Consider the following 26,826-nt stretch of genomic DNA (forward strand, 5'->3'; position numbering starts at 1 on the left):
TATATATGAAATGTTTAAAAAATAAAAAATAGAATTACCAAAATGAGCAAACAAAAGGAAACTCAAAATGGAGGCATATTTGAAAAACAACGAAACAGAACCTTTATAAATGAAGAATAGATTTTTAAACAAGTGAGAGAATTAATAAACCAGATGCATCAAAAGGAATTACCTCCCAAGCTCCTCCCCTGCCAGAAAGAGTGCCTGCATGACCTCCGGTTTCCCATCCCTCCCCTGCCTAGGGGAGCGCCTGTGTGACCCCCGGACGTCCTCCCTGCCCCTCTCCCACCCAGGAGAGAGCCTGCACAACATCCAGCCACCCTCCCCACCCCTCCCTTTCCTGGGAGAGAGCCTGCATGAACCCTAGCTGTCCTCCTCACCACCCCCGGCCTAGGAGAGCACCTGCATGACCCTCAGTCTCCTGCCACACCCCTCTCCCTTCAGAGAGAGTGCTTTCATGCCCCCTAGACAACTGCCCTGCCCCTCCCTTGCTGGGGAGAGTGACTGCGCTCCTCCTGGCTGACTCCTCACCCCCACCCCTTACTGAGAGCCTCAGCATCCCCAGGACACCCACCTTGATCCTTGCCTATCACCCTTCCACCTGGTGAGCGACTGTGAGCATTCCCGTACTGCCAGATAGCACCTGCCTGGAATGCCTTCAGCCATCTCACATGTACAGTGAACAGTGACAAGGGCTCGCACTGCCCACCGTTGCCCAACAAACTGGGAGAGGAAGTGAACACCCCTCTGCCACAAGATGAGCAATCACTGACTCACTGCACTGATAAAAGAAAACAAAAAATATCATAAATAAGACAACAACTTAATGCCTCAGAGACAGCAGACTGTATCAAATCATATAAAGAAACAAGACAAGATGGCTTAATTAAATGACCAAAATAAAGAGGCAGAAACCCTTCTTGAGGAAGAGACAGTAATGGAACTGCCTGATAAGGAATTCAAAAGGTTTATATATAAGTTCTTCAAAGAGATCAAGGAAAACACAGACAAACCCTAGAAGAATTCAAAAAAACAATACAAGAACAAAAATGACAAATGAAAAATTAGAAATCATACAAAAACAGCAACTAGAAATCCAGAAGATTAACAATAAAATATCAGAAATAGATGACTCAACGGAAGGACATAGAAGTAAAATTGAAACAATGGAAGAAAGAATTACTGAAATAGAGGACAAATCCCTTGATACCAATTCGTTTGAGGAACAGTCAAAAAAAAGAATGAAGAAAGCCTAAGAGTCATGTGGGACACTATGAGGAGGAATAATTTACACGTAATGGAAATCCCAAAACAGGAAGAGACCAAAAAAAAACGCACAGAATTTTTGAAGATTTGCTGAAAGAAAAGTTCTCCGTATCATGAAAGGTGAAATTTCCATCCAAGAAGCCCAACGAACTGCATACAAGATAGACCCCAAAGGAAAACTACCAAGATATATCATTGTCAAACTTTCCAACTCCAAAGATAAAGAATTCTGAGAGCAGCTCAGGAAAAACAAAATATCACCTACAAAGGGACTCCAGCAAGGCTAAGCTCTGATTTTTTGACAGAAACCATGTAGGCAAGAATGCAATGGGATGACATATAAAACCCTGAAAGAAAAGAATTGCCAATCAAGAATCATATAACCAGCAAAATCGTCTCTCAAGTACGATAGTGAAATTAGGACATTCCCAGATAAACAGAAATCAAGGGAATGTGTAAAAACCACACCATTCTTACAAGAAATATTAAAGAGAGTTCTTTAGATAGAGAACCAACAACAGCAGACAGCTTAAGAGTAAGCCGCATGGTGGCATCATCAAGGTGTCAACCCAGATAGAGAAATATCGAAAGAAAGCTACAGAACTAAAAACAAGGAACCAGAGATGTCAATCTGAAATTGACGACAACTTCAGAAAGGGAGAACAAATGGTATAGTTACAAAACTTACATAATGGAGGAGAAGTCAGAGCAATATCTAAAAATAACAGACTGTTCTAAACATAGGATGATAAGGTAAACCTCATGTTAATCACAAAGAAAATTAACAAACCTACCCACCAAAATAAAAAGAAAAAAAGACCTGGTAAATACAAAATAGACAAAAACAAAGAAAAGGAAAAGACAATCCATGAACAAAAAGAACTCAGCACAGAAAATTAAGCAGAACGGAGAAACTGTCAACACCACGCACACACATACACGCACACACACAAAAGGATAACAAAATGACAGCAGTAAATTCATATCCATCTATAATCACACTGAATGTAAATGGATTAAATGTACCCATATAGACACACACAGTGGAAGAATGGATTAAAAAAAAAAAAAAAAGACTCATCAATATGTTGCCCACAAGAGCACGCATTAGACACAATGACATAAAGAGGTTAAAAATCAAAGGATGGAAAAAACATATATCCAGCAAACAATAGCCAAAAAAGAGCAGGAGTAGCAACATTAATCTCTTATAAAATAGATTTTAAATCAAACTGAGTCATAAGAGACATGGAAGGGCATTGTATAATGATTAAGGGACCAATCTACCAAGAGGACATAAGTATAATAAATATCAATGTACCCACAAGAAAGCTGGTGATAGGGAACCCAAGATTGAGAAGGGACAGTGTTGACATGTCGTGGGGTTGTTAACCATTGTCATAGGGCGATATGTGTACTAACTGTTTAATGAGAAACTATTTGTTCTGCAAACCTTTATCTAAGGTACAAAAAAAGAAAAGAATTATCTATGTGAGATCAAATTGACAATAGCAACTCAAAAGGTTTGATGGGAAGCTAGGGGGCAGTGAGTTGAAGATAATGGTGATGGAATAATTTGGAAAAGGATAGTGAGAATAACAGTACAACTGGAAGAATGTAATCGATGCCACTGAATTGTACATGGAGAAACTTTTGAAATGGTGTAACTTTGGCTACACATATTTTCACCATAAAAAAAAAAAGAGTCCTCCAAGGTCAAGAAGGGAGAGTGTTGACATGTCGCGGGGTTGTTAACCAATGTCAGAAAACAATATGTGTACTGACTGTTTAATTAGAAACTATTTGTTCTGTAAACTTCCATCTAAAGTACAATAAAAATATATATATTATGAAAAAAATTCCCTTAGCAATAGCAAAGAAGGTTAATAAAAACATAGAACAATAACAACAAAAAATATCAATGCAGCCAATGACAGAGCTCCAAAATACATAAAATAAACTCTAACAGAAATGAAAAGAGAAATAGACAGTTCTCCAGTAATAGTAGAAGATTTTAACACACCACTTTCGACAATGGACAAAACAACTAGAAATAAGCAAAGATATGGAAAATCTAAATAACACAATCAAACAACTTGACCTCATAGACATATACAGAGCACTCCACCTAACAGCAGCAGAGTACACGTTCTTCTCCAGTGCACATGAATCATTCTCTAGAATAGACCATGTCTTAGGCTACAAAGCAAGCCTCAATAAATTCAAAAAATATCAAAATAATACAAAGCATCTTCTCATCACAACGCTATAAAATTAGAAATCAGTAACAGGAAGAACAAGGAAAAGAGTCAAATACTTGGAAACTAAACAGCATCTCACATAAAACCACTGGGTAATAGAAGAAATTAAAAAGGAAATAAAAATATCCCTAGAATCAAACAAGAATGAAAATACAACATACCAAAACCTTTGGTATACAGCAAGAGCAGTGCTCAGAGGCAAATTTATAGCAATAAACGCACACATCAAAAAGAAGTGACCGAAATCAATACCTCAACTCTACAACTCGAACAAATAGAAAAAGAACAGCAAAAGAAGCCCACAGCCGCCAGAAGAAAGGAAATAATAAAGGTTAGAGCAGAAATAAACAGAAAACAGAAAGAGAGTTGAAACAATCAACATGACTAGAAGCTGATTCTTTGAAAGAATCAATAAAATCAGCAAACCAATGGCAAAATTGACAAAAGAAAAGGAGAAGATGCAAATAGCCCAAGTAAGAAATGAGATGGGCAACATCACAGCAGAACCAACTGAAATAAAAAGGATTATAACAGAATACTATGAAAAATTATACTCCAACAAATTTGAAAACTTAGAAGAAATGGACAAATTCCTAGAAACACACTGCCTACCTAAACTAACACAAACTGATGTTAAAAAAAACAGACCCATAACAAAAGAACAAATTGAAGAGGTCATAAAAAAATTACCAACAACAAAAGCCCTGGCCTGGACAGTTTCACTGGAGAATTCTGCCAAACATTCAGAGAAGAGTTGACACCAACACTAATGAAACTATTCTAGAACACAGAAAAGGAAGGAATACTCCTGAATTCATTCTATGAAACCAGCATAGCCCTGATATCAAAGCCAGGCAAAGACACCACCAAAAAAGAAAATTACAGCCCACTATCCCTTGTGAACACTGATGCAAAAATACTCAACAAAATTCTAGCCAATAGAATCCAACAGCATATAAAAAAATAATACATCATGACCAAGTGGGATTCATACCAGGTATGCAACGGTGGTTCAACATTAGAAAAACAATCAACATAATCCACCACATAAATAAAGGGAAAAAAAAAATCACGTGATCATCTCAATCAATGTAGAAAAGGCATTTAATATACTCCAAAACCCCTTCCTGATGAAAACTCTCACCAAAATAGGACTAGAAGGGAAATTCCTCAACAAAATTAAAGGCATATACACGAAACCAACAGCCAACATTATTCTCAGTGGAGACTGAAAGCATTCCCGCTGAGAATGGGAACAAAACAAGGATGCCATTTATTACCACTTTTATTCAGTATTGTACTGGAAGTCCTAGCTAGAGCAGTGAGAAAAGAAAAGGAAATAAAGGTCATCCACATTGGTAAGAAGTAACACTATACCTATTCACAAATGACTTGATCCTAATCATAGAAATTCCCAGAGATTCCACAAGAAAGCTACTGGAACTAATAGAAGGGTTCAGCAAATTAGCAGGGTACAAGATCAACATACAAAAATCAGTCAGATTCCTTTACACTAACAAAGAGAACTCCGAAAGGAAATCAGGAAAACAATGCCATTTACAATAGCCCCCCAAAAGATAAAATACTTAGGAATAAACCTAACTAGGGATGTAAAAGACTTATACAAAGAAAACTACAAAACACTACTGCAGGACACCAAAAGAGACCTTCATAAATGGAAAAACATACCGTGCTCATGGATAGGAAGACTTAACATTGTGAAAATGTCAAAACTACCCAGAGTAATCTATAGATAAAATGAAATCCCGATCCAGTTTCCAACAGCATTCTTAAATAAGATGGAAAAACTGATCACCAACTTTATATGGAAAGCAAAGAGTCCCCAGATAAGTAAAAATTACTGAAAAAGAACAAAATATGAGGCTTCATACAACCCTGTCTCACAACCTTCTGTACAGCCATGGTAGTTAGAACAGCCTGGTACTGGTACAATGACAAACACACAGACCAGTGGAACAAAATTGAGAACTCTGAAAGAAATCTACCCACCTATGGACACCTGATCTTTGACAAAGTGTTGAAGTCCATTAAATGAGGAAAAGATAGTCTCTTCAACAAATAGCTCTGGCAAAACTGGATATTCATACTCAGGAAAATGAAACAGGATCCACTTGTCACCCTGTACACAAACACTAAGTCAAAATTTTTCAAAGACCAGAATGTAAAACCTAAAATTATAAAGTTAATGAAAGAAAACATAGGGACAAAACTAGGAGCTGTAATTTATGGCATAAATATAATATCAAGCATAACTAAAAATGCACAGACTCCAAAAGATAAACTAGGTAACTGGGGCTTCCTAAAAATTAAATACTTAGGCTCATCAAAAGACTTTTCCAAGAGAATAAAAAGAGGACCTACAGACTGGGAAAAAAATCTTTTGCAACGACGTTATCTGATAAAGGTTTAATATCTAAAATATACAGAAAATTTTAACAATAAAAAGACAAGCAGACCAATCACAAAATGGGCAAAGGACCTGAACAGACACTTCACCAAAGAGGACATTCAGGCGGCCAACAAATACATGAAAAGATGCTCATGATCATTAGCCGTTGGAGAGATGCAGATCAAAACCACAGTGAGATACCATCTACCCCTGCAATAATGGCCCTGATAAAAATTCAGAAAACAGTATGTGCTGGCGAGGCTGTGGGGAGATTGAAACTGTCATACATTGCGATTGGGAATGTAAAATGGTGCAACCACTATGATGATATTAGAGATTAGAAGGATAGATTAGAGAATACAGAGAAACCATATTTGAACAGTTGTTGTTGTTACGTGCCATCAAATCAGTTCAAAGTCATAGGGACCCCATTCACAATAGAATGAAACACTGCCCAGTCCTGTGCCATCCTCATGATCATTGCTGTGTTTGAGCCCATTGTTATGGCCACTTTGTCAGTCCGTTTCATTGAAAGCCTTCCTCTTTTTTGCTGATCCTCTCCTTTATCAAGCATGATGTCCTTCTCCAGGGACTGGTCCCTCCTGGTAACATGTCCAAAGTAAGCAAGATGAAGTCTCACTATCCTCGCTTCCAAGGAGCATTCTGGCTGCACTTCCAAGACAGATTTGTTCATTCTTCTGTCAGTCCATGAAGTATATTCAGTATTCTTCACCAACACTGTAATTCAAAGGCATTAATTCTTCTTTGGTCTTCCTTATTCATTGTCCAGCTTTCGCATGCATATGAGGTGGTTGAAAATAGCATGGCTTGGGTCAGGTGCACCTTAGTCCTCAAAGTGACATCTTTGCTAGTTAACACTTTAAAGAGGCCTTTTGCACCATATTTGCCCAATGTAATACATTGTTTGATTTCTTGACTCCTGCTTCCATGGGTGTTGAATATGGATGCAAGTAAAATGAAATCCTTAACAACATCAGTATTTTCTCCGTTTATCATGATGTTGCTTATTGGTCCAGTTGTGAGAATTTTTCTTTTCTGTATATTAAGGGGTGTAATCCATACTGAAGGCTGTAGTATTTGATCTTCATCAAAGTAAGTGCTTCAAGGCCTCTTCACTTGCAGCAAGCAAGGTTGTGTCACCTGCATATCGCAGATATTAATCAGTCTTCCTCCATTCTTGATGCTGCACACTTCTTCATATAGTCCAGCTTCTCAAATTATTTGCTCAGCTTATAGATTGAATAACTGTGGTGAAAGGATACAACTTGACTCACACCTTTCCTGGTTTTTGGTCTTATCTCTCTTTCCTGTCTTTTTAATGACCTTTTGCTTTCTTCATGTATAATGTCCTTGATGTCATCCCAAAACTCGTCTGGTCTTCAGTCATTAGTGTTCAGTGCATCAGATCTGTTCTTGAGTTGGTCTCTGAATTCAGGTTAGTTATACTAAAGGTCATATTTTGGCTCTCATGGACTTGTTTAATTTTCTTCATCTTCAGCTTTAACTTGTATATGAGCGATGATAATCTATTCTGCAGTCGGCCCCTGGCCTTGTTCTGACTGATTATGTTGAGCTTTTCCATCATTTGTTTCCACAGATGTAGTCGATTTAATTCCTGTGCATTCCATCCAGTGAGGTCTATGTGTATACTTGCCATTTATGTTGTTGATAAAAGGTATTGCCCTGAGTAAGTCATTGGTCTTGGCAAAATTCTATCATGAGCTCTCCAGCATCATTTCTATCACTAGGCTGTGTTTTCCAACTACTGATCCTTCTTCGTTTCCCACTTTGGCATTCTAGTCAGCAGTAATTATCAATGCATCTTGATTGCATATTTGATCAATAGCAGACTGCAGAAGTTAGTAAAAGTCTTCAGTTTCTTCATCTTTGGCATTAGTGGTTGGTACGTAAATTGAATAATAGTTGTTAACTGGTCTTCCTTACAGGCCTATAGATATTATCCTATTAGTAGCAGCTTTGTACTTCAGGAGAGATCTTTAAATGTTCTTTTTGACGATGAATGTGATGCCATCCATCTTCAATTTGTCATTCCTGGCATAGTAGACCATATGATTGTCTTATTCATAATGGTCAGTACTAGTCCATTTCAGCTCACCAGTGCCTGGGATATCAATGTTTTGTGTTCCATTTCATTTTTGATGACTTCCGATTTCCCTTCATTCATACTCAGTACATTTCATGTTCTGATTACTGGTGGATGTTTACAGCTATTTCTTCTCATTTTGAGTCGTGCCACATCAGCAGATGAAGGTCCCAAAAGCTTGACTCCATCCAAGTCATTAAGGTTGACTCTACTTGGAGGAGGCGGCTCTTCCCCAGTTGTGTTTTGAGTGCCTTCTAACTTGATGGGCTAATCCTCTGGCAGTATATTAGACAGTGTTCCTCTGATATCCAAAAGATTTTCACTGGCCAGTTTTTTCAGAAATAGATCGCCAGGTCCTTCTTCCCAGTCTGTCTTAATCTGGAAACTCTGCTGAAATGTGTCCACCATGGGTGACCCTGCTGGTGGACCCTCCTGGTGGCATAGCTTCTAGCATCACAGCAACACATAAACCACCACAGTACGACAAACTGACAGATGAGTGCTAGATAAAGGATTTAAATTCACAGACATTAGAAATGTGTTTCCGTTATCTACGATCAACATACATTGTAGTGAAACTATGGAACTCTAAAGACCAAGAGAAAAACTTAAAAGCAACCAGAGAGAAGAATGATTATCTACAAAGGAACAACATTTAGATTAATAGGACTTTTCAGAAGCAATAATGGAATCATATTAATGCTACCAGTAATAGCAGCTACTTTCATAGAATTTATATTGTGCCAAGAACTATTTTAAGTACTTTAACATATAGTAACTAATTTATTTGTTATTAGTGTGGAGACTACAGACAGTGAAATACAGATCTACAATCTGAAAGCCCAAAGCTCTGATTGCCAAACATGCTTTCAGTAACTAATTTAGGAGAAAAACCTGACTTGAACTTATATTAAATTATTTTTAATCTTTATACTACTTTATGTGAGTATTCATTGAATTGTAGATATACTAACGTGCTTGGTTCCAGAATGTTGCCACAGACCCTCCTAGGGAATGTTAGGTAACAACAGATGCTGCAATGATTGAAAAAATAAGAAGAGGCTATTATAAATAAATTTGGGCAGTTAAATGGGAAATTCTGATAAAAATATAGCTCATGAAAAATATAACTGATAAAAGAATGAATAGAAATCTGAATAGTTCTATAAACATTAAAAATTAAATCAATAGTATAAAACATTCCTCAAAAATAATACCAGGCCAAAATATTTCTAACAGTGAGTTTTGCCAAATGTATATATGAGTTATTTCATTCTTATAGATAATAAAGAAAGTGAACATCCCCTAACTTTTCTTTAAATGAGGGCTGCATAAACTAATGCAAAAACTTGAAGAAGAAACAGACCAAATGAATAAATAAAAAAGGAAATTATGGGCCCATTCTATTAGATGCAGAAATCCTAAATAAAATATTAGCCAAGAGAATTTAGCCATGTATTAAAAAGATAATGCGTAATGGTTAAGTTGGATTCATGCCAGAAATGCAAGGATGGTTTTATTATAAGACCAAGTTATATAAATTTCCATATCAGTCATCTAAACAGTACAGAAAAAGCGTTTGACACACTCTTAAGATGTTTTTCTTTATCAAAACTGATGGTAAGTCATGAATAAGAGGGAAATACCTATTTCTTTAGAAATATTTCTTTTCTACAGAACATTATAATTAATGATCAAATGTTGAAGCAATTCTCTTTAATATTATATAGGAGATCCTAGTTAGAATACTTAGCAAAGAAAAAGAAATAGAGTGTGTAATATATAATGATTGGGATGAAATAAAAAAAACTCATTTTCACAGCTAGTATGTCTGTATGGAAAACACTGATTCTCTTGAAAATTTGGTACATGTCAGAAATAGCTTATATTTCAGATTTGTACGTAAAGGATAGCTTTCTCAATCAATGGTGCTTAATGATCCAAATGAAAAAAAAAAAAGGAAATTGGATACCAAACTCGCTTCATGTGTGTAGCAAAAAATAAATATAGGTGGATTAGAGACTTAAATATGACTTAGATAACTAAAAACTTTTACAAGACAATATAAAAGAATATGACTTTTAGTTAGGGGAAAAGTTCTTAAGACATGAACTCAAAACACAGTGAAAAAGTTTACTAAATTAAACTACATTAAAATTAATTTTTTTTTTAATCAGACCCATTGCCATTGAGTTGATTCCAACTCATAGTGACCCTGTAGGACAGAGTAGAACTGCCCCGTAGGATTTCCAGGTTGCACTTGGTGGATTCAAACTGCCGACCTTTTGGTTACCAGCTGAACTCTTAACCACTACACCACCAGGGTTTCCTTTTTAATCAGAAGACTCCCTTAAATACAGTAAAAACAAACCAAAATATATGGAAAAGATATTATATGAAAATTAGTATCAAAGATTATATAAAGAATTCCTGTGCATCAGTAAGAAACAAATAACCCCAATAGAAAAATGGACAAATGACTTAACAGGCTGTTCACAAAAATGGAAATAAAATGGCTCATAAGGCATATGAGAAGATGATCTCTCTTGGTAATCGTGAGGTAAAGCAAATTAAGGCAACAATGAGACACCATTTCATAACCCAGTAAGAATGAGTCAGTGTCAACTTGATGGCAGCAGGCTTTGGTTTGGTAAGAAGGAGCCCAGGTGTTACAGTGGTTAAGTGCTGGGGTTCTTGATCCCACCGGCTGCTCCGCAGGAGAAAGATATGGCAGTCTGCTTCAATAAAGATTACACCCTTGGAAACCCTATGAGGCAGTTCTGCTATGTCCTGTGGGTTCACTGTGAGTTGGTATCGATCCACAGCAAGAGGTTTTTTTTGTAATACTGACATTCATACACACTGAGAATTTGTAATTTCCCTAAAGATCTAGGCCCTGTAGTCTTGCACATATACTTTAGGAGCATATGTGTTATTTATAGCAGCACAATTGTGTTGGAAAATTGGGTGGTTTTTGTTATCAGTAATACAGTGGACATACACTTGCGATATAGTCACATGAGGGAATATTCTACAGCAATGTGAGTGAATGAATTTTAAGCTATATGCCACAGCATAAATACATTGCAAGAATACTCTGTTGTTTGAAAATAGCAAGCCCCAGAAGAATATGTAAAGTGTATCTGTAACAGTATATCCATTTATATACTGTTCAGAAGCCTGAAACTTAATTAACATATCTCTTTGATACAAACATATGGAAAGTTATATAAAAAAGCAAGCGAATGATAAACTTAAAATTTAGGATAACGGTTCCCTCTGAGAGTGGAAAGAAAGGCATTTGGACCAGGGAGGGAGACACAGAGGACTTAAAAGTTAATGGTAATGTTCTTTTAGCTAGTGTATATTGTGTCACTGTTCTTCATAACCTTATTTTCAAAAATATTTGTGACTGTTCTTTTTGTATCTACTCAATGATTAATACAAATAGTGTTTCCAAAAAGAATGCATAGAATGAAAGATGTCAGGAAATGGAGTCAGCTTTTTGAGAATTTTCTTATGAAAGAAGTAAGAGAAATGGGACAATGGCAGGAGGGCATTGTGCATTCTTTGTTTTTTATTGGTGCTTTACCGTTTATTAGTAATATTGGACATCTACATACAGTCTATTTGTGTTTCTTTTTAGAGAACAGCATTTCATGTTCTTTGCCTGTTTTTACTATTGGTAGTCTCTTACCTTACTGAGTTGTAGGAGCTCTTACACATCATGGATGTTGTTGCTTTGTCTCATAGTTTGTTTCACATTTCTTAGAATTCGATTCAAATCATCATTTTGTTTCACATGTTTTCTTTAACTTGACCCTTATCTTTAAACTATTTTTGTGGTGTTTCTGCTATACAGGTTTTTCATATTTTCTATGTATGCATCAAATTTTTAAATACACAGTTACCATATTATTCATGAAATGTTGTGATCCATATTACTGCTTTGTTCAAATTATTTCACTCGTAGTGACATAAATTGTTTCATTTATGTGTTTAATTCAGATATGGAAAATTATGAGCTCATAAATTATGTTTCAAAATTTTTTTTAATGAAACTGCTTAGGTACTGTAATTATTGTCTTTCTTCAAAGGTTTCGACCAAACACTAGAGAGCTGTGGTGTTACAATGCAGTGGTTGCTGATGCCAGACTCCCCTCTGCAGCAGACATGCAGTCCAGATGTAGTATTCTAAGTCCTGAACTTGCCTTACCTACAGGATCAAGGGCTCTCACCACCCGATCTCACGCAGCTTTGCACATTCTAGGTAGGGTTGCTGTTTGATGTTCGCCAATTTTTGTTGATGTGGATTGAGATTTTTTGTTTTGTTTTCATTTGTAGAGTCTCTAGATTTGTATGTGACTTATTTGTGTTAAAAATTAACAATATGCTAGGTATAAAATAAGTGATGTTCTCTGTCTTGAAGAGGCTTATTCTACAGACAGCAGGACAATCAGACCTATGCCAACAACATGAAAGGTTCATGTGTGGCCAAATGTTAAGCAGCCCTGAATAATTTTCTTAATAGGTAGATCTTTAAAAAATAGTGTTTTGGTTAACTTGAATATATATACTTTTAGAGATGTAAATTCAGTATTCAAATATGTAATTGTAACATTTATATACAGTACTTCAGAATAACAAATTCTATAAAATATTGTATGAATTTTTATAGATAGTGCTTTTTTCTTACATAACAGTTTTCCACAGCATATGAACTTTACTTCTGTTTACTTAATTTGAAATATAGTACTTTTTCAATCCATGTATGTTATTGCTGAAAATTTTATACCAATTTAACTACTTACTATATTGATTTTTAAAATGATCCTTAAAAGATTCATTTATGTTTATCTAGTATTTATAATCGTGAGGTCATAATTCTAAGTATAATTACTAGATCTTAAATACCTTGCTTCCTTTTTCACAAATTTTACTGGGTAACCATTGTAAACATCCAAAACTAGCATTAGTTAAGGTTATTTCTGGCTAATGTGTCTGCCTCAAACTGCTTTAAGAATCAAATAAAAATAATTCAGAGACTCTCATAAAATGAAGAAGCTTATAAGGAATCAAAGCTCAAGAGATTCCAACTTTTCAGAGAGACAGTTTTGTGCAAAACGATGCCAAATAGTGTATGTTTAAATATGATAATTACCTAGGAAGAGGAGAATTTTTATTGGCGTAAGTATTCTTCCATGAAACTATGTTTAAAACATGGAATAATTTGTTGAGCATACTCAGAGTTCATTTCCTTATTTAAATGTATCCCCTGTAGTATCCCATGTCATTAGTAAGTACCATGGAAGATTTTACTTTCAAGGAGTTGAATTTTGTTTGTTGTTTTAGGTTGTCTTGATACCTTGGCAGCTATGCAGGATTTAAAAATGGGTGTTGCAAGTACAGAAGAGGAGACTCAAGCAGTGATGAAAGTTTATTCCAAAGAAGATTATAGTGTGGTAAACAGGTTTGAAAGTATGTGTACTTATGTTTAGGAAGTATTGTCTTATAACTGAAATGTATATGGATATTTTAGAACAAATTATTATTTATATCTTTTAGGTCATGGAGGGGGCTGGGGTTACTCTGCCCACTCAGTAGAAGCTATACGTTTTAGTTCAGACACTGATATTTTACTTGGTGGTCTCGGTCTGTTTGGAGGTAGAGGAGAATATACTGCTAAAATTAAGGTGAGCAGTTCATTGACACTGTTGTCCTGTTTATTTGAAGATGTTGGTTTTGACTTTATTCTTTTATGTAGTGCTTCATTTTCGAAAGGGCTTGAGGAAACACTGCTAAAAACTAATACAATAATACTAAATCATTAACTCGGATGAAAAAATTAAAAGTAAAGTAAGAAGGGAAGAAATGAAAGGAAAATGATTTTTCAATAATATAAGACTAAAAGGCTATGAAGGTCAATCTCAGTCCTTTGTGCTGACCTTCCTAGTGGTCTAGGAACAGCAGCACCTTTTTATGTGACCATTTTCTTACAGCTATTTTAATGACCAGAAGCACAGTTGTTTTGGTGCAGAGACATTTTTACACAGCTTAAAAAGTTCTTAGCATTTTTATCACCAGATATTATGCAAACAGGCAACATAATCACCCCAGCAGTGAGGATCAGAGATAAGGTGAGAGATAAGAGTATAGGGGTTGGATTCCATCTGGTAGACAAGCTAAAAATAATCAACTGCCATCATTTTCCACACTTCTTCGTCTCAGAAAAAAGCCAAAACCAAACCCATTGCCATTGACTCGATTCTGACTCATCTTCTAAAGGGCCAGCAATTTTTCTACACCAAGTATATGCTCATTTTTTGGAAAATTCACTAATAGCTTGAATACTCTGCTTCTCAAATTATCTGATTTTGTTCCGAAAAGAAGAGAATGCTGTATCTTCTGCCTCAATTTCAGTATAAAGTAAAATATTCTCGATTTATTGTCATCTATTTAGGAAATATTTTCTTAGGTCTCTCAATAATACCCAAAAATTATAATGATTTTTGAGGCTACGCCGCTTTTTAGCCCAAACCAGCGCTGATGAACTTCAAAAATTATCTGTCAATTTCTGGTTAAAGTTGAAATACATACACTAAAAAAAAATGCAGGTAATATAGGAATTAATAGAATTAAAAGTGCCTGTAGCCATTTAGAGTACAAGGACAGAATAATGATTGAGGGTGTCTGTTGCATGAGTTGGAATCGAATCAATGGCAATGGGTTTGGTTTTTTGGTAGCTTGTATATGTTGGTAATAAGAAAAACAATAGTTTTATTCTCTGGCTCATTTTGATGAGCACCTGCATCAAAATGATTATTTTAGGTTATTAGTGATTACCAGAGGTAGGTGAAGTCATTGCTTAGGAGACACTGAGCTTCTGTTAAAAATGATAGAAAATTTGGAAACAGATAATGGTGATGGTTACCCAACATGATGAACACAGTGTCACTAAATTGTACGTGTGACGAATGTTGAAATGGAACATGTTTAGTTACGTATATATTTACCACAATATAAAAAAATGGTTATTTTAAGATGTCTTCATTCAAAGTTAAGACAGAGGTGCAAACTGAATGAGTTATATAATTCTAGTTGGCAATGTCTAGTAAGTGTGAAGGCAGTTCATGAGGAGGATTTCCACCCCATGCCCCTGAGAGTTTTTTAATAGTATTGAACTCCATAGTGGAACTTATTTTCAGTAGTAGTGGTATAGAATTATAGAGGCTTTCCACATATGTGTGCCATGTTTTTCTTTTTCAAGGCTCAAATACTGCCTCACTCCTCCATTATCTGGAAATGATCTTGTTTTGTATTCATTGAGTGAATTTAAAGCTTTCCAACAGGAATTTTATTTTTCTTCCTCCACCTTTCTAAGGTTTGCTCTCCGCCACACCTCCCCGCCACACCCTCCAGAAGTTAAGTCCCTTACTGATTTTGTTTTATTTCCATACCTCTGGTTGTTTCTTCCATCTCCTTGTCAGTTCATCCTTTTCTACCTGGTCAATGAATGTTGGAGTTCCTCTAAGCCCAGCCCTAGACCCTATTTCTTCACTCTGTATTTTCTCCTAGTCATTGTTCCTAATCAGACTTTCAATTACCATCAACCCACCGTCATGCCCAAATTTATATCTCCAGCTCAGACTTCTTTTTTCTTGTAAATGTTTTAAAAGCATGTCAGTCATTATATCTAAACTGAATTTGTGATCTTTCCCCAGGACCTGACTCTCTTCTAGTGATCCCTTTCTCATGATCAGTACCACCCACCATATGCCTGTTACATAAGCCCGAAACCTAGATGTTCTTCTTGATAGCTCCCCCTTCATCTTTTCCCTCCATTGATAAAAGCTCTTCCATCACTACCCTAAGCAAAGCTATTTGTCTTGGACCAGCTGCCTGGTCTCTATACATAGTCTCAAACTTTTTGGTCTCAGAAGAACAAGATAGTTCTCACCTTTACAGAACTTATTGCTTAGTGAAAGAGACAAATTAATGAGCTAAAATTGATGCATTCATTTATGTCACATTTTATAAATATTTATTGAATGCCACCTACATCCTAGGGTTTTTTCCAGGTGCTAGGTTTAGTGTTTTCAACCAAACAGACAAAAGATTTTGGTGTTTTGTAGTTAGTAAATTGAGTGATGTGTGAAAGAGTAACTGGCAGAGGGAGCCATCATACTTTATATAGAGTGATCAGAGAAGGCTCTTTGACTAAGAAACATTTGAGCAGACACCTGAAGAATGAAAAGGAGCCAGTAGCAGGGGGAGCGTTCAAACAGGTTTTTTGTTTTTTTTTTTTTTCCTTAGCACCTGTTAGCTGCTTGTTGAAGGAATTCCCCTACTTTCTGTCTCCGTTCTCTTTCTTGCCATTCCTTCCACTCAGGCTTTGGCCCCAACCATTCCACTGAAACTGCTCTTGTCAGGGACACTGATAACCTCTCTATTGCTAAATCCAGTGGCCTCTTCTTTCTTGACCAATGGGCAAAATTTAATGCAATTGATCTCTTCTTTGAAATACTTTCTTCACTTGACTATCAAAACATTTTCCTCCTGTCTCACTGACTATTCTTTGTCTTTTTGCTGGTCCTTCATGATCTCTCTAACCTCTAAATGTTGGAGTGCTTAGAGCTCAGTTCTTGCTCATCCTTTTGAGTATACTCACTCCCATAGTGATCCAGCCTCATGGCTTTAAATATTTTTTTCTCTGATGACTCTCAAATTTGTAGAGCTCTCCCCTGACTTCCAGAGTCATATGTACAATTGGCATCTCTAATTGGATATCTGATAGGCATTTCAGATATAACATGTCCGTAATAGAGCTTCTGATGACTTCCCTAAACCTGCCGTCCCTACATTCTTTCCCATTTCAGTTAAATGGTTCAGAATGTAGGTAACTTCATTTTTCTACTTGTTCAAGCCAAAAATCTTGGAGTCATCCTTGACTCGTCTTTCAAAACAAATCTAGAATTTAACCACTTCTGAAAACTGCTACAGGTACCCCTTTAGTCCAAACCACAACCATTGTCACCTGGATTATTACAGTAGCCTCCCAACTGGTATTCTGCTTCTGTACTTGTCTCTTCCATTGTATTCTCAACACAGTAATTGGAGTGGTTCTGTTAATATTTACACCATAATATATCACTCCTCTGTTCAGAATCCTCCTGTGTCTTCCTATATTAGAATAAAAGCCACGTGTCTTAACAAGGACCTACAAAACCCTACAGAACTAACTTCATTGCTTCTCTGACCTCATTTTATACTAGTTGCTTCACTCTAATCCTGGCACGCTGGCCTGCTTATCACTCCTCAAGCGTGCCAGGCTCAATGAAGCCTCAAGACCTTTGCACCTGCTGTACTCTCAGACTAGAGCTCTCTTCATTTCAGTAGCTGGGTGACTCACTTTCTCATCACCGTCAGGTCTTGACTCCCTGGTAAGCCTACGTAAAACTGTAAGTCCCCTCTCTTACCACACACTCGCTCCCAATGGCTTCTCATTTTTTTGGTCTTCCTTTGTTTATTTGCTTGTTTTTGTATTATTCACTCCTGTATGCCCAGTTCCTAGAACTGTGCCTGGCCCATAGAATGTGTTCAAAAATTTGGTTGAAAATAAGCAGGAGGGTCAGGTTAGGGGCAAATCATTAAGGACTTTTATATCATGCTATGAAGAAAGAGATAAAAATCATGGATGAATTTTCAATTAAAATATTCTGATCAGATACTCATTTAAAAAAGACTTCCAAAAGTCATTAAAAAAAGAAAACCCTCTACTTTGTGGAATATGGATTAGAGCAAGGAGAAAACGTAGCTAAGAAGACTAGTTAAAGTGATTACTGACATTTTCCAGGCAGTGATGGTGAATATGGTTGAATTGACAAGCTTTGTTATGAGCAGTAGAGTAGATACAGTGACGACAGAGAGATACGGAAAAAAGGGTTATTGTTAGGTTTTTTATTTTGGTGACTAGGTGAATGATAGTAATATTAATTATAACAGGGAAGATAGGACGAGGGAGAGATGAATCACTTTTGAGATTGAGCCACTTGGAGGAATCCAATGACTGTTGAGAATAAGGATCTGAAGGTCAAGGGGAAAATCTGGGCTGGAAAAAGATGTTTAAGTCATTAGCATATAATTGAAAAATTAAGACATCTAACACAATACCCAGTTAGTAAATTTTAATGCCTCCTTCTCTTGCTTATCAGTATTTCTCTACCTTCCTTCTAGTTCACCTGCTGTAACTCTCCAGAGAAATAAGTTGTTTTTTTAATACACATATTAGTCCATATTTTATGAAGACGTCAAACTCATAATTCTCCTCTTATTTCACAACCATTTTCTATGTTGATATCTCTTTTTTGTGTCCTTTATCCAGACTCTGTGATCCTTCCCTCTTTTTTTATGACCTCCCCCTACTCCCCACTCCCTTACCCTTCATTACTCCTTTTTCCCATGCCATATTAATTTGAACTATTTTTTGTTACTACTTTTTAGGATTCTTCTGTTACTTCTCTCTTTCTCCATAACTTTTTCAAGCCTTATTTGTAGGGTATTTTTCTGAGTATTCCATAAGTATTAGATCATTTAAGTATCATATCTGCTATGATGTGGGCACTATTAGTATCCATCCCTTTTTACAAATGAGTGAATTGGGTCCCAGAATCTCACAGCTAGTAAGTAGTGAAGCAGGATTCTACTCTAGGGAATCTAACCTCAAAACTTAGACCCTAGTTTCTACCTCGCTTGAGAACTCTTAGATAATATTCTACAGATGTTTATATTGGGTACAGAACTTTTTGTATATTTTGAGTGTTTGTTATAAGTAGATGAATTATAAGATAGAAAACCAAGATTAATATATGCTGTAAAACATTGTACGTTTCATAATTTATACATGTATATTCGTATTTATCACTTGATAGTGTTAGAAAAGCAGGAACTCTGATTTTTACATTGTGTAAAGTCAAGCATATATTGGACACACACAAAATTATACACATATTATTCAATTAATTTATATAACTGAATGATTGGGCGAAATGTGGTTTTTGTTTTGTTTTTTCCTTTCCTCAGCTGTTTGAGTTGGGGCCTGATGGAGGAGATCATGAAACTGATGGAGACCTTCTTGCAGAGACTGATGTGTTGGCTTATGACTGTGCTGCTAGGTAAATGATTTGTTCATTATTTAGTGTAATCCTTACCTACTTAAAATTAAAAATCCATTGTAAATAAATAAATATAATTTTAAAAGGAAATTTTAAAAATCTGTGCTGTTAATTTCAGATGCATAAGAAGTTAAATTCTATGTTAGATAATAAGAATTGCTTTTGACTGTGCTGTATTAAGACTAGTCATATCCTCTTCACATTTGTAATTCACAAGATAAATTGACTATTTCTGTATTAAAGATAAGATGGATGTATGATGTATACAGATATTTTGCACACTTTTTACTTTTATTTTCATACATCCCTCAGGGAACACCTAGTATGCCAGTGTTCAGTGATGTGATGTGATACTGCCTACAATTATCTGTTACTTGTAGCATTATGTATATACCTTCAAGTGGTTATACTGACCATGATTCAGATTCACCACACCAGTAGTTTACCATTGATCATAATACACGTGGGGAGGTGAACAGCTTTACTGATATCTCTTGGGAGGTTACCAGATTACTATGTTTAATTATGAAGATTCATTTAGCAATAGAGTTTATCAGTCCTTTCTGTGTAATCCTAAGAATCATCTCAACATTCTGTTATGACAAGTTAGTGATTTGAATCAGAAAATATTATGAGAAAAAAAGATAAATTGAGATTCATAATAATAAATGATACACTATACTTCCCAAGAATAACTATCTTAAGAAAACCTATTATGGTATGCATTTTTGCTTTTTGCTAGTGAAAATGTATATTTTCTGAAATAAGGATGGTAGTAAGGCATTGAGTTTGCTTTTTGCAGATAAATACATTTGAGAACAAAATAGTAAACCTGAAAAAATTTTTGACCATTTCTTCACTTTCGACATTAACCAGGTAGCTTTTTATATTTTATACAAATGAAGATTAGGGGAAATTTCAGGAAAGTTAACTGATAGTTAATTAATTTTTAATGAAGCCTTAAGATACTATTGCTATTTAGAAGTTATTTTTGAACATATGATTATGACTCAAAAATATAATGTGTGCTTTCTTATTTAGAGAATCATTTAGATTTTTTTTTATTTCCATTTGCCTGTTAAACAATGCCCAGACTCCTAAGGCTTGCATTAAGGGACTTCTGTAATCTGTCACAGCTTCTTTTCTGACTTTCTGCCGACTACTCTTCTGCATCTATCTTAATACTAAGCTGGGCTCCTTGCCATTTCACGATCTTGTCCTGTACCTTCATACTTGTATAGAGCAGTTCATGCCATTCTCCCCCTTTTGTGAAATGCCTTTTATTCTTCTCTCTATCCGAAGTACACCCAATAAAATTTCCAAATGCCTTGTCTTTCCCAATCCTTCTATTCTGTTACTTAGATTTTTGTGACTTGCTTATATTCTTTATCAGATACTCTTATTTATATACATATGTTTTCTGTCCTCCTAAATTAGTAAACTTCTTGAGCACCAAAACTCTCAAGTTTTACTTTTGTTTTTCTAGAGTAGCTAGCATAGTTTCTCATTCATATGGATAATAATAATAATTTTAAAAATTGCAAACATTTTTTGTGTAGTTACTATGTGACGGGTAGTTTCAACACCTTAGCTGAATGAGCTCAGTTGTCAGAAGAACACTATGAACTAGACGTTACATTCATCCCTGTTTTACAGATGAAGAAACTGAGGTACAAAGAAAATATAATAACTTGCCCAAGGTCACCTACCTAGCAAGTAGCAAAGCCAGTCCTTGAACCCTGGCATTCTGACTCCAGAGCTGTTTTCTTAACCATGACACTGTCCTCCCTTTCAAAATAAATTTTATTGATAAATGAACTTTTTAAATCAACATTAGTTCCATTTTATAAAGAAAAGTTCAAGTTTTCATTTTCCAGCTAACTTGCATGCTTTTTAATAGCAGTTTTAAAAATTGTCTTATTTTAATACAAAAATTTTATAAATTTTTGTAAGTTTTAAAGTTCAAGAAGAAGGGGAAGAAATATAATTGTATCATCAATACACATAATTATTATTTATTTTGTGTTCTTATCTAGGCTCTTTAATGTTATTTAACAAGAATTTTGTAATACAATTAACTTCATGTTTTCTTTATAAGTAATTTTTTAAATAAGTGTATGTAGCTGAGCAGTGCATAGGCATTGTCTGTAACTCACTAATTTTTCTCCCAGAGAAAAATATGCAATGATGTTTGATGAACCAGTTCTGCTGCAAGCTGGATGGTGGTATGTAGCCTGGGCTCGAGTGTCAGGACCCAGCAGTGACTGTGGATCTCACGGACAAGCTTCTATTACCACAGATGATGGGTAAGAGAAGTGTTTCATTATTACTTAAGTGAACTCTCATTCATGTTGGTGGAATATTGTTTTGAAAACTCAGAGGACGCTCAGTAGGATAAAGGGCTTAATAAGACTAGAGCATAATATAACAGCTAAAAAAAACTAAAATCATGTAATCTTATGCCAAATTAAGTTTAGACAGAATAAGAGAGATAATAGGACTATTGTTCTTTGCTCTTGTCAGATAGCATTTGTAGTTTTTCTGGATACTACATCCTTAGAAAAGCTTATTTCCAAATGAGACATTATACAGAGGAAGGTTACAGGATAGTGAGGAGTTTGGAAACCATAAGTATATCTATATATTTGTTATTAAATTTGACAGTTCAAATGAAAACAGTTGATAAATTTTAGAACTTCAGCAATGTAAGATGGTATGATTTTAATAACATGTAGGGAAAGGTTTTTTTTTTTTACATTTTATTGTGCTTTAAGTGAAAGTTTACAATTCAAGTTAGTCTCTCATACAAAAATTTATACATACATTGTTTTGTGACCCTACTTGCTCTCCCTATACTGTGACAGCACAGTCTTCCTTTCCACCCTGGATTTCCCATATCCATTCAACCAGCTCCTGACCCTCTCTGCCTTCTCATCTCGCCTCTGGATGAGAGCTGCTCATTTAATCTCATGTATCTTCTTAAGCTAAGAAGCACTCTACACAAGTATCATTTTATGTCCCATTGTCCAGTCTAATCTTTGAAGAGTTGGCCTTGGGAATGGTTTTAGTTTTGGACTCACAGAGAGCCCGGGGGCCACGTCTTCTAGGGTCCCTCCAGTCTCTATCAAACCATTAAGTCTGGTCTTTTTACTAGAATTTGTGTTCTGCACCCCACTTTTCTCCTGCTCCATCAGGGACTCTCTGTTGTGTTCCCTATCAGAGCGGTCGTTGTGGTGTAGCCAGTCACCATTTAGTTCTTCTGGTCTCAGGCTGATGAAGTCTCTGGTTTATGTTGCCCTTTCTGTCCCTTGGACTAATACTTGCCTTGGTCCATGGTGTTCTTCATTCTCCTTTACTCCAGGTGGGTTGGGACCAAGTGATATGTCTTAGATGGCTGCTTGCAAGCTTTTAAGACCCCGGGCGCCACTCACCAAAGTGGGATGCAGAACATTTTCTTCAAAAACTTTGTTATGCCAGTTGACCTAAATGTCCCCTGAAAGCATGGTCCCCAGACCCCTGCCCCTGCTACTCTATCCCTTGATGTGTTTGGTTGTATTCAGGAAATTTCTTAGCTTTAGTTTAGTCCAGTTGTGCTGACTTCCTCCGTAGTGTGTGCTGTCCTTCCCTTCATCTAAGATTAGGGAAAGTTTTACTGTTAAAAATAACTTTTAAAATAACTTTCATGTAAACTTTTCAGTTTATGAAATATTTTCATGTGTATTCTGTCGTATGATGCCCTCAACAACTTTGTAAGCCAGTTATTAGCTTCATTTTAGAGAAGCAGGGAAAATTGAGGAGTAGGGAAAATAGGGAAACATTGAAACAATGAAAAGGTTTGCTTAGAGTCATATGGTTACTATGTGGCTGAACCAAATCTGGGCCTGGAGCCTCTTGACTCTAAATCCAATGTTATTTGTACTCTATCACTCTAATTCATGTGTTTGAAAGCCCTGTCATTTGTAAGAGAATGGCAGTTTATTTTTTATTACTCTGGAACATAAACTATTTGAAATGGCTAGAAGTTATATAATTTCAGTTTAGTTCAACTCATAAAAGAACCGTCCAAAAATGGAACAGACTGATTAGGAGGTGAACTTCATGTTGTTGACTCTATTTAAGTAGAATGCTATAGAAAAATTTAATTCTTTTATTGCATGTATCTCTTCAATTTACTCTAAGATTGTATGCTAGAATTGAATGACTGCTTTGACCCTGGATTAGATGATTCCCAATATACAGTTCAGTCAGCCTTGGACATTTTGACATTTTGAAGCTAGATGCTTTTAATGTATCTAGTTGAGTGGATTTTAAACTGTTTTTAAGTTGAAACTTTTTTTAAAAGTTTACTGCTCTGGGTAAAGCTGAGCTTGGGGGTGTGGGAGCCAGGAATTGGGCCTCTAAACCTGCACGCTGAGGACAGCTATCACACAGGAGCAGATTTCTAATCAGGTTCAATTCCTAGTTTTTACTGATTCAGCCATTCATAGCTAGTGCTAAAATCAGAATGATACATTTTTCCTTTTTTCTCCCCCCCGAATGATTCTCTGTTGATTAACATAAGATTTGAAAATGATTGTTAAATTTTTTATTTCCTTTAGGGGATCATATTGTTTATCATTGTTCTTTTTTCTCTTAGGGTTGTTTTCCAGTTTAAGAGTTCAAAGAAATCAAATAATGGTACAGATGTTAATGCTGGTCAGATACCTCAGTTATTATACAGGTATTAAGCATGCTTATAATTAATTAATATGGTTTATTCTTTTGCTATAATAAGACAGGATAAATTATATGTTATAATAAGGAAGAAATTATTTTAAGCATTCATCAAATTATACTGGGAGAAATATAGCTAAATTTAACAAGAATATTTTAGTTAACATTAAAAAATAAAACAAAACCCATTGCCATCGAGTAAATTCCGACTCATAGCAACCCTTTAGGCAGTTCTATAGAGCAGAACTGCTCCACAGAGTTTCCAGGAAGTGGCTGGTAGATTCCAGCTGCTAACCTTTTTATTACCAGCTGAGCTCTTAACCAGTATGCCACCGGGCTCCAACATTTTATCTGTCTATCTATCTATGTATCTGTCTGTCTGTGTATACATACATATATGAGTGTGTGTATATATATTTATATATATATTTTTTCTTTTTTTAAAATAAGGTACTGGTGGTTACTTACTGTGTTTTCAGCCCTCCCTTCCTTTCTCCTTTCCTCACACATATATTGAATATATACATTTATTGAGGAACTGTGCTGAGTACTTTCTTTTTTTTTTAGTAATACTTCGTTGAGCTTAAGTTTACACAGCAAGTTAGGTTCCCATTTGACAATTTCCGCACAGATTGTTCAGTGACATTAGTTACATTTACCCTGATAATGTCAGCATTCTCTTTGTGTTCTGTTTTTCCCTTTCCAGTACTCCAGTTTCCTTATCCCCTTATGTTCTCATCTTTGCTTTTGAGAACTTATTGACCTTTTGGTCTCATACTGATAGTTTTTAAATAGGGAACTGATCTTACAGGTAATATTTTTGTGCGTGTGCCACTCTACTCTTTCACTAAAAGGTGGTCTCAGGATAGGCTTGGTTATAAGTTTAAAGAGTGTCTCAGGGCAGTAGTCTCAGGGGTTCTGCCGTTCTCTGCTGTTCCACTTTGTCTGACTTTTTTCTTTTTAAGTAAGAATTTGAGTTCTGCTGCACATTCATGTCCCATTCTTTCCAGGACCAACTATTGTGGCCCTGGTCAGAACGGTCAGTGGTGGGAGCCGGGCACCATCTAGTTCTTCTGGTAGCAGGGTAGATGACATTGTGGCTGTTGTAGACTTGTTTCTTCTCTGTACTTTTGGTTACCTTCTTACTGTTTTGTTCCTGGTGAGTCAAGACCCATAGTTGTGTCTTAGATGACCACTCTCAAGCTTTTAAGACCCCAGATGCTGCTCACTTCATTAGGATGCAGATCATGATTTTTGTGAACTATGTTATGCCAATTGACCAAGTTGTCCCATGAGACTATGGTCATAAGCCTTCAAACCCAGAAAACCAATGTTGGAAGGTGTTTGGTTATGTCTGAGGAGTATGAGTATTTGTGTCTTCAGTGAATATATGTGCCTGCACCCATATTTTCATATTTACACATACCTGTAGATACATCCTTGGTGGCACAGTAGTTAAGAGCTTGGCTGCTAACCCAAATATTGGCAGTTCGAATCTACCAGTCATTCTTTGGAAACCCTGTGGGGCAGTTCTACTCTGTACTGTAGGGTTGCTATGAGTCAGAATTGACTCAACAGCAACGAGTTTTGGTAGATACTTCTCTATCTGTTCTCACCTATGTACACACCTCTACGTACCTGTATACCATTATGCCTGTACTCATCCATATGTGCTCAAATGCTTGCTCTTACTTTGGTTGTGCTGTGCTCACTACATCCACAATCGGTGCCACTTTTCCCATCATCAGAAATAACTAGTCTTTACTGTATAAAGCATACTTTCTACCCCACCCCCTTTCCGTAACTACCAATGAACATTGGTTTCTCTGTATCTATTCTTGTCCTCTTACAAAAGAGGGATCATACAATATTTGTCCTTATACGCTTGACTTATTTCACTAAGCATTATGCCCTCTAGGTCCACCCACGTTATAATATGTTTCATGGACTCATCATTGTTCTTTATGGTTGCATAGTATTCCCCTGTATGTATGTTCCACAGTTTGCTTATCCGTTCATCCATAATGGACACTTCAGTTGTTTCCATTTATATCCTATTGTGAATAAAGCAGCAATGAACATAGGTGTGCGTATGTCTTTCCATGTCATTATTTTTAGGTCTCTAAAGTATATACCCAGGAGCCCTGGTGGCATAGCAGTTAAGACCTCAGCTGCTAACCAAAAGATTGGCAATTCGAATCCACCAGCCACTCCTTGGAAACCTATGGGGCAGCACTACTCTGTCCTATAGGGTCGTTATGAGTCAGAAACGACTCGACGGCACATAACAACAACAGCAACAAGGGTATATACCTAGGAGTGGGATTGCTGGATCATAGGGTAGTTCTATTTCTAGTTTTTTGAGAAAGCATCATACCATTTTGCGTAGTGGTTTTACCATTTTACAGTGCCAACATCCTCGCCAACATTTGTTGTTACCTGATTATTTTTCTTTATCAACGCCATTTTACCCAGGATAAGACGATATCTTACTGTAGTTTTGATTTGCATCTTTCTAATGGCTAATGAGGGATCCCTGGTAGTGCAGTGCTTGGCTGCTAACCAAAAGGTCAGCTGTTCGAATCCACCAGCTGCTCTGTAGCAGAAAGATGTGGCAGTCTGCTCCCGTAAAGAGTACAGCCTTGGAAACCCTGTGGGGCAGTTCTGCTCTGTCCTCTGGATTGCTAGGACTCAGAATCGACTGTATGGCAATGGGTTTTTGGTTTAATAGTTAATGTTTAGTGGTTAATGTTTGTTGGCTGCTTGGATATCCTCTTTGGTGAAGGTTCTGTTCATGTCCTTCACCCATTTTGTGATTGGGTTGCTTGTCTTTTTGTTGTTGAATTGATGCAGTTTTGTATAGATTTTAGAGATTAGACC

General features: G+C 36.2%; 1 protein-coding gene across 10 annotated transcripts in view; it reads left to right on the forward strand.

Annotated features, from left to right (window-relative positions):
• Positions 1-26,826, forward strand: part of MYCBP2 (MYC binding protein 2) — a 308,219-nt gene that overhangs the window by 136,617 nt on the left and 144,776 nt on the right. For all 10 annotated transcript variants that reach the window (XM_023726707.1, XM_023726708.1, XM_023726712.1 and 7 more), the window contains 6 exons: positions 12,160-12,332; positions 13,415-13,540; positions 13,628-13,755; positions 19,142-19,233; positions 21,405-21,539; positions 23,870-23,953. In XM_023726707.1, the coding sequence (XP_023582475.1) occupies positions 12,160-12,332; positions 13,415-13,540; positions 13,628-13,755; positions 19,142-19,233; positions 21,405-21,539; positions 23,870-23,953 (738 nt within the window). The remainder of the gene's footprint in view (positions 1-12,159; positions 12,333-13,414; positions 13,541-13,627; positions 13,756-19,141; positions 19,234-21,404; positions 21,540-23,869; positions 23,954-26,826) is intronic.

This window comes from Trichechus manatus, unplaced genomic scaffold, assembly GCF_000243295.1.
Source record: "Trichechus manatus latirostris isolate Lorelei unplaced genomic scaffold, TriManLat1.0 scaffold00013, whole genome shotgun sequence".
NCBI lineage: Eukaryota > Metazoa > Chordata > Mammalia > Sirenia > Trichechidae > Trichechus > Trichechus manatus.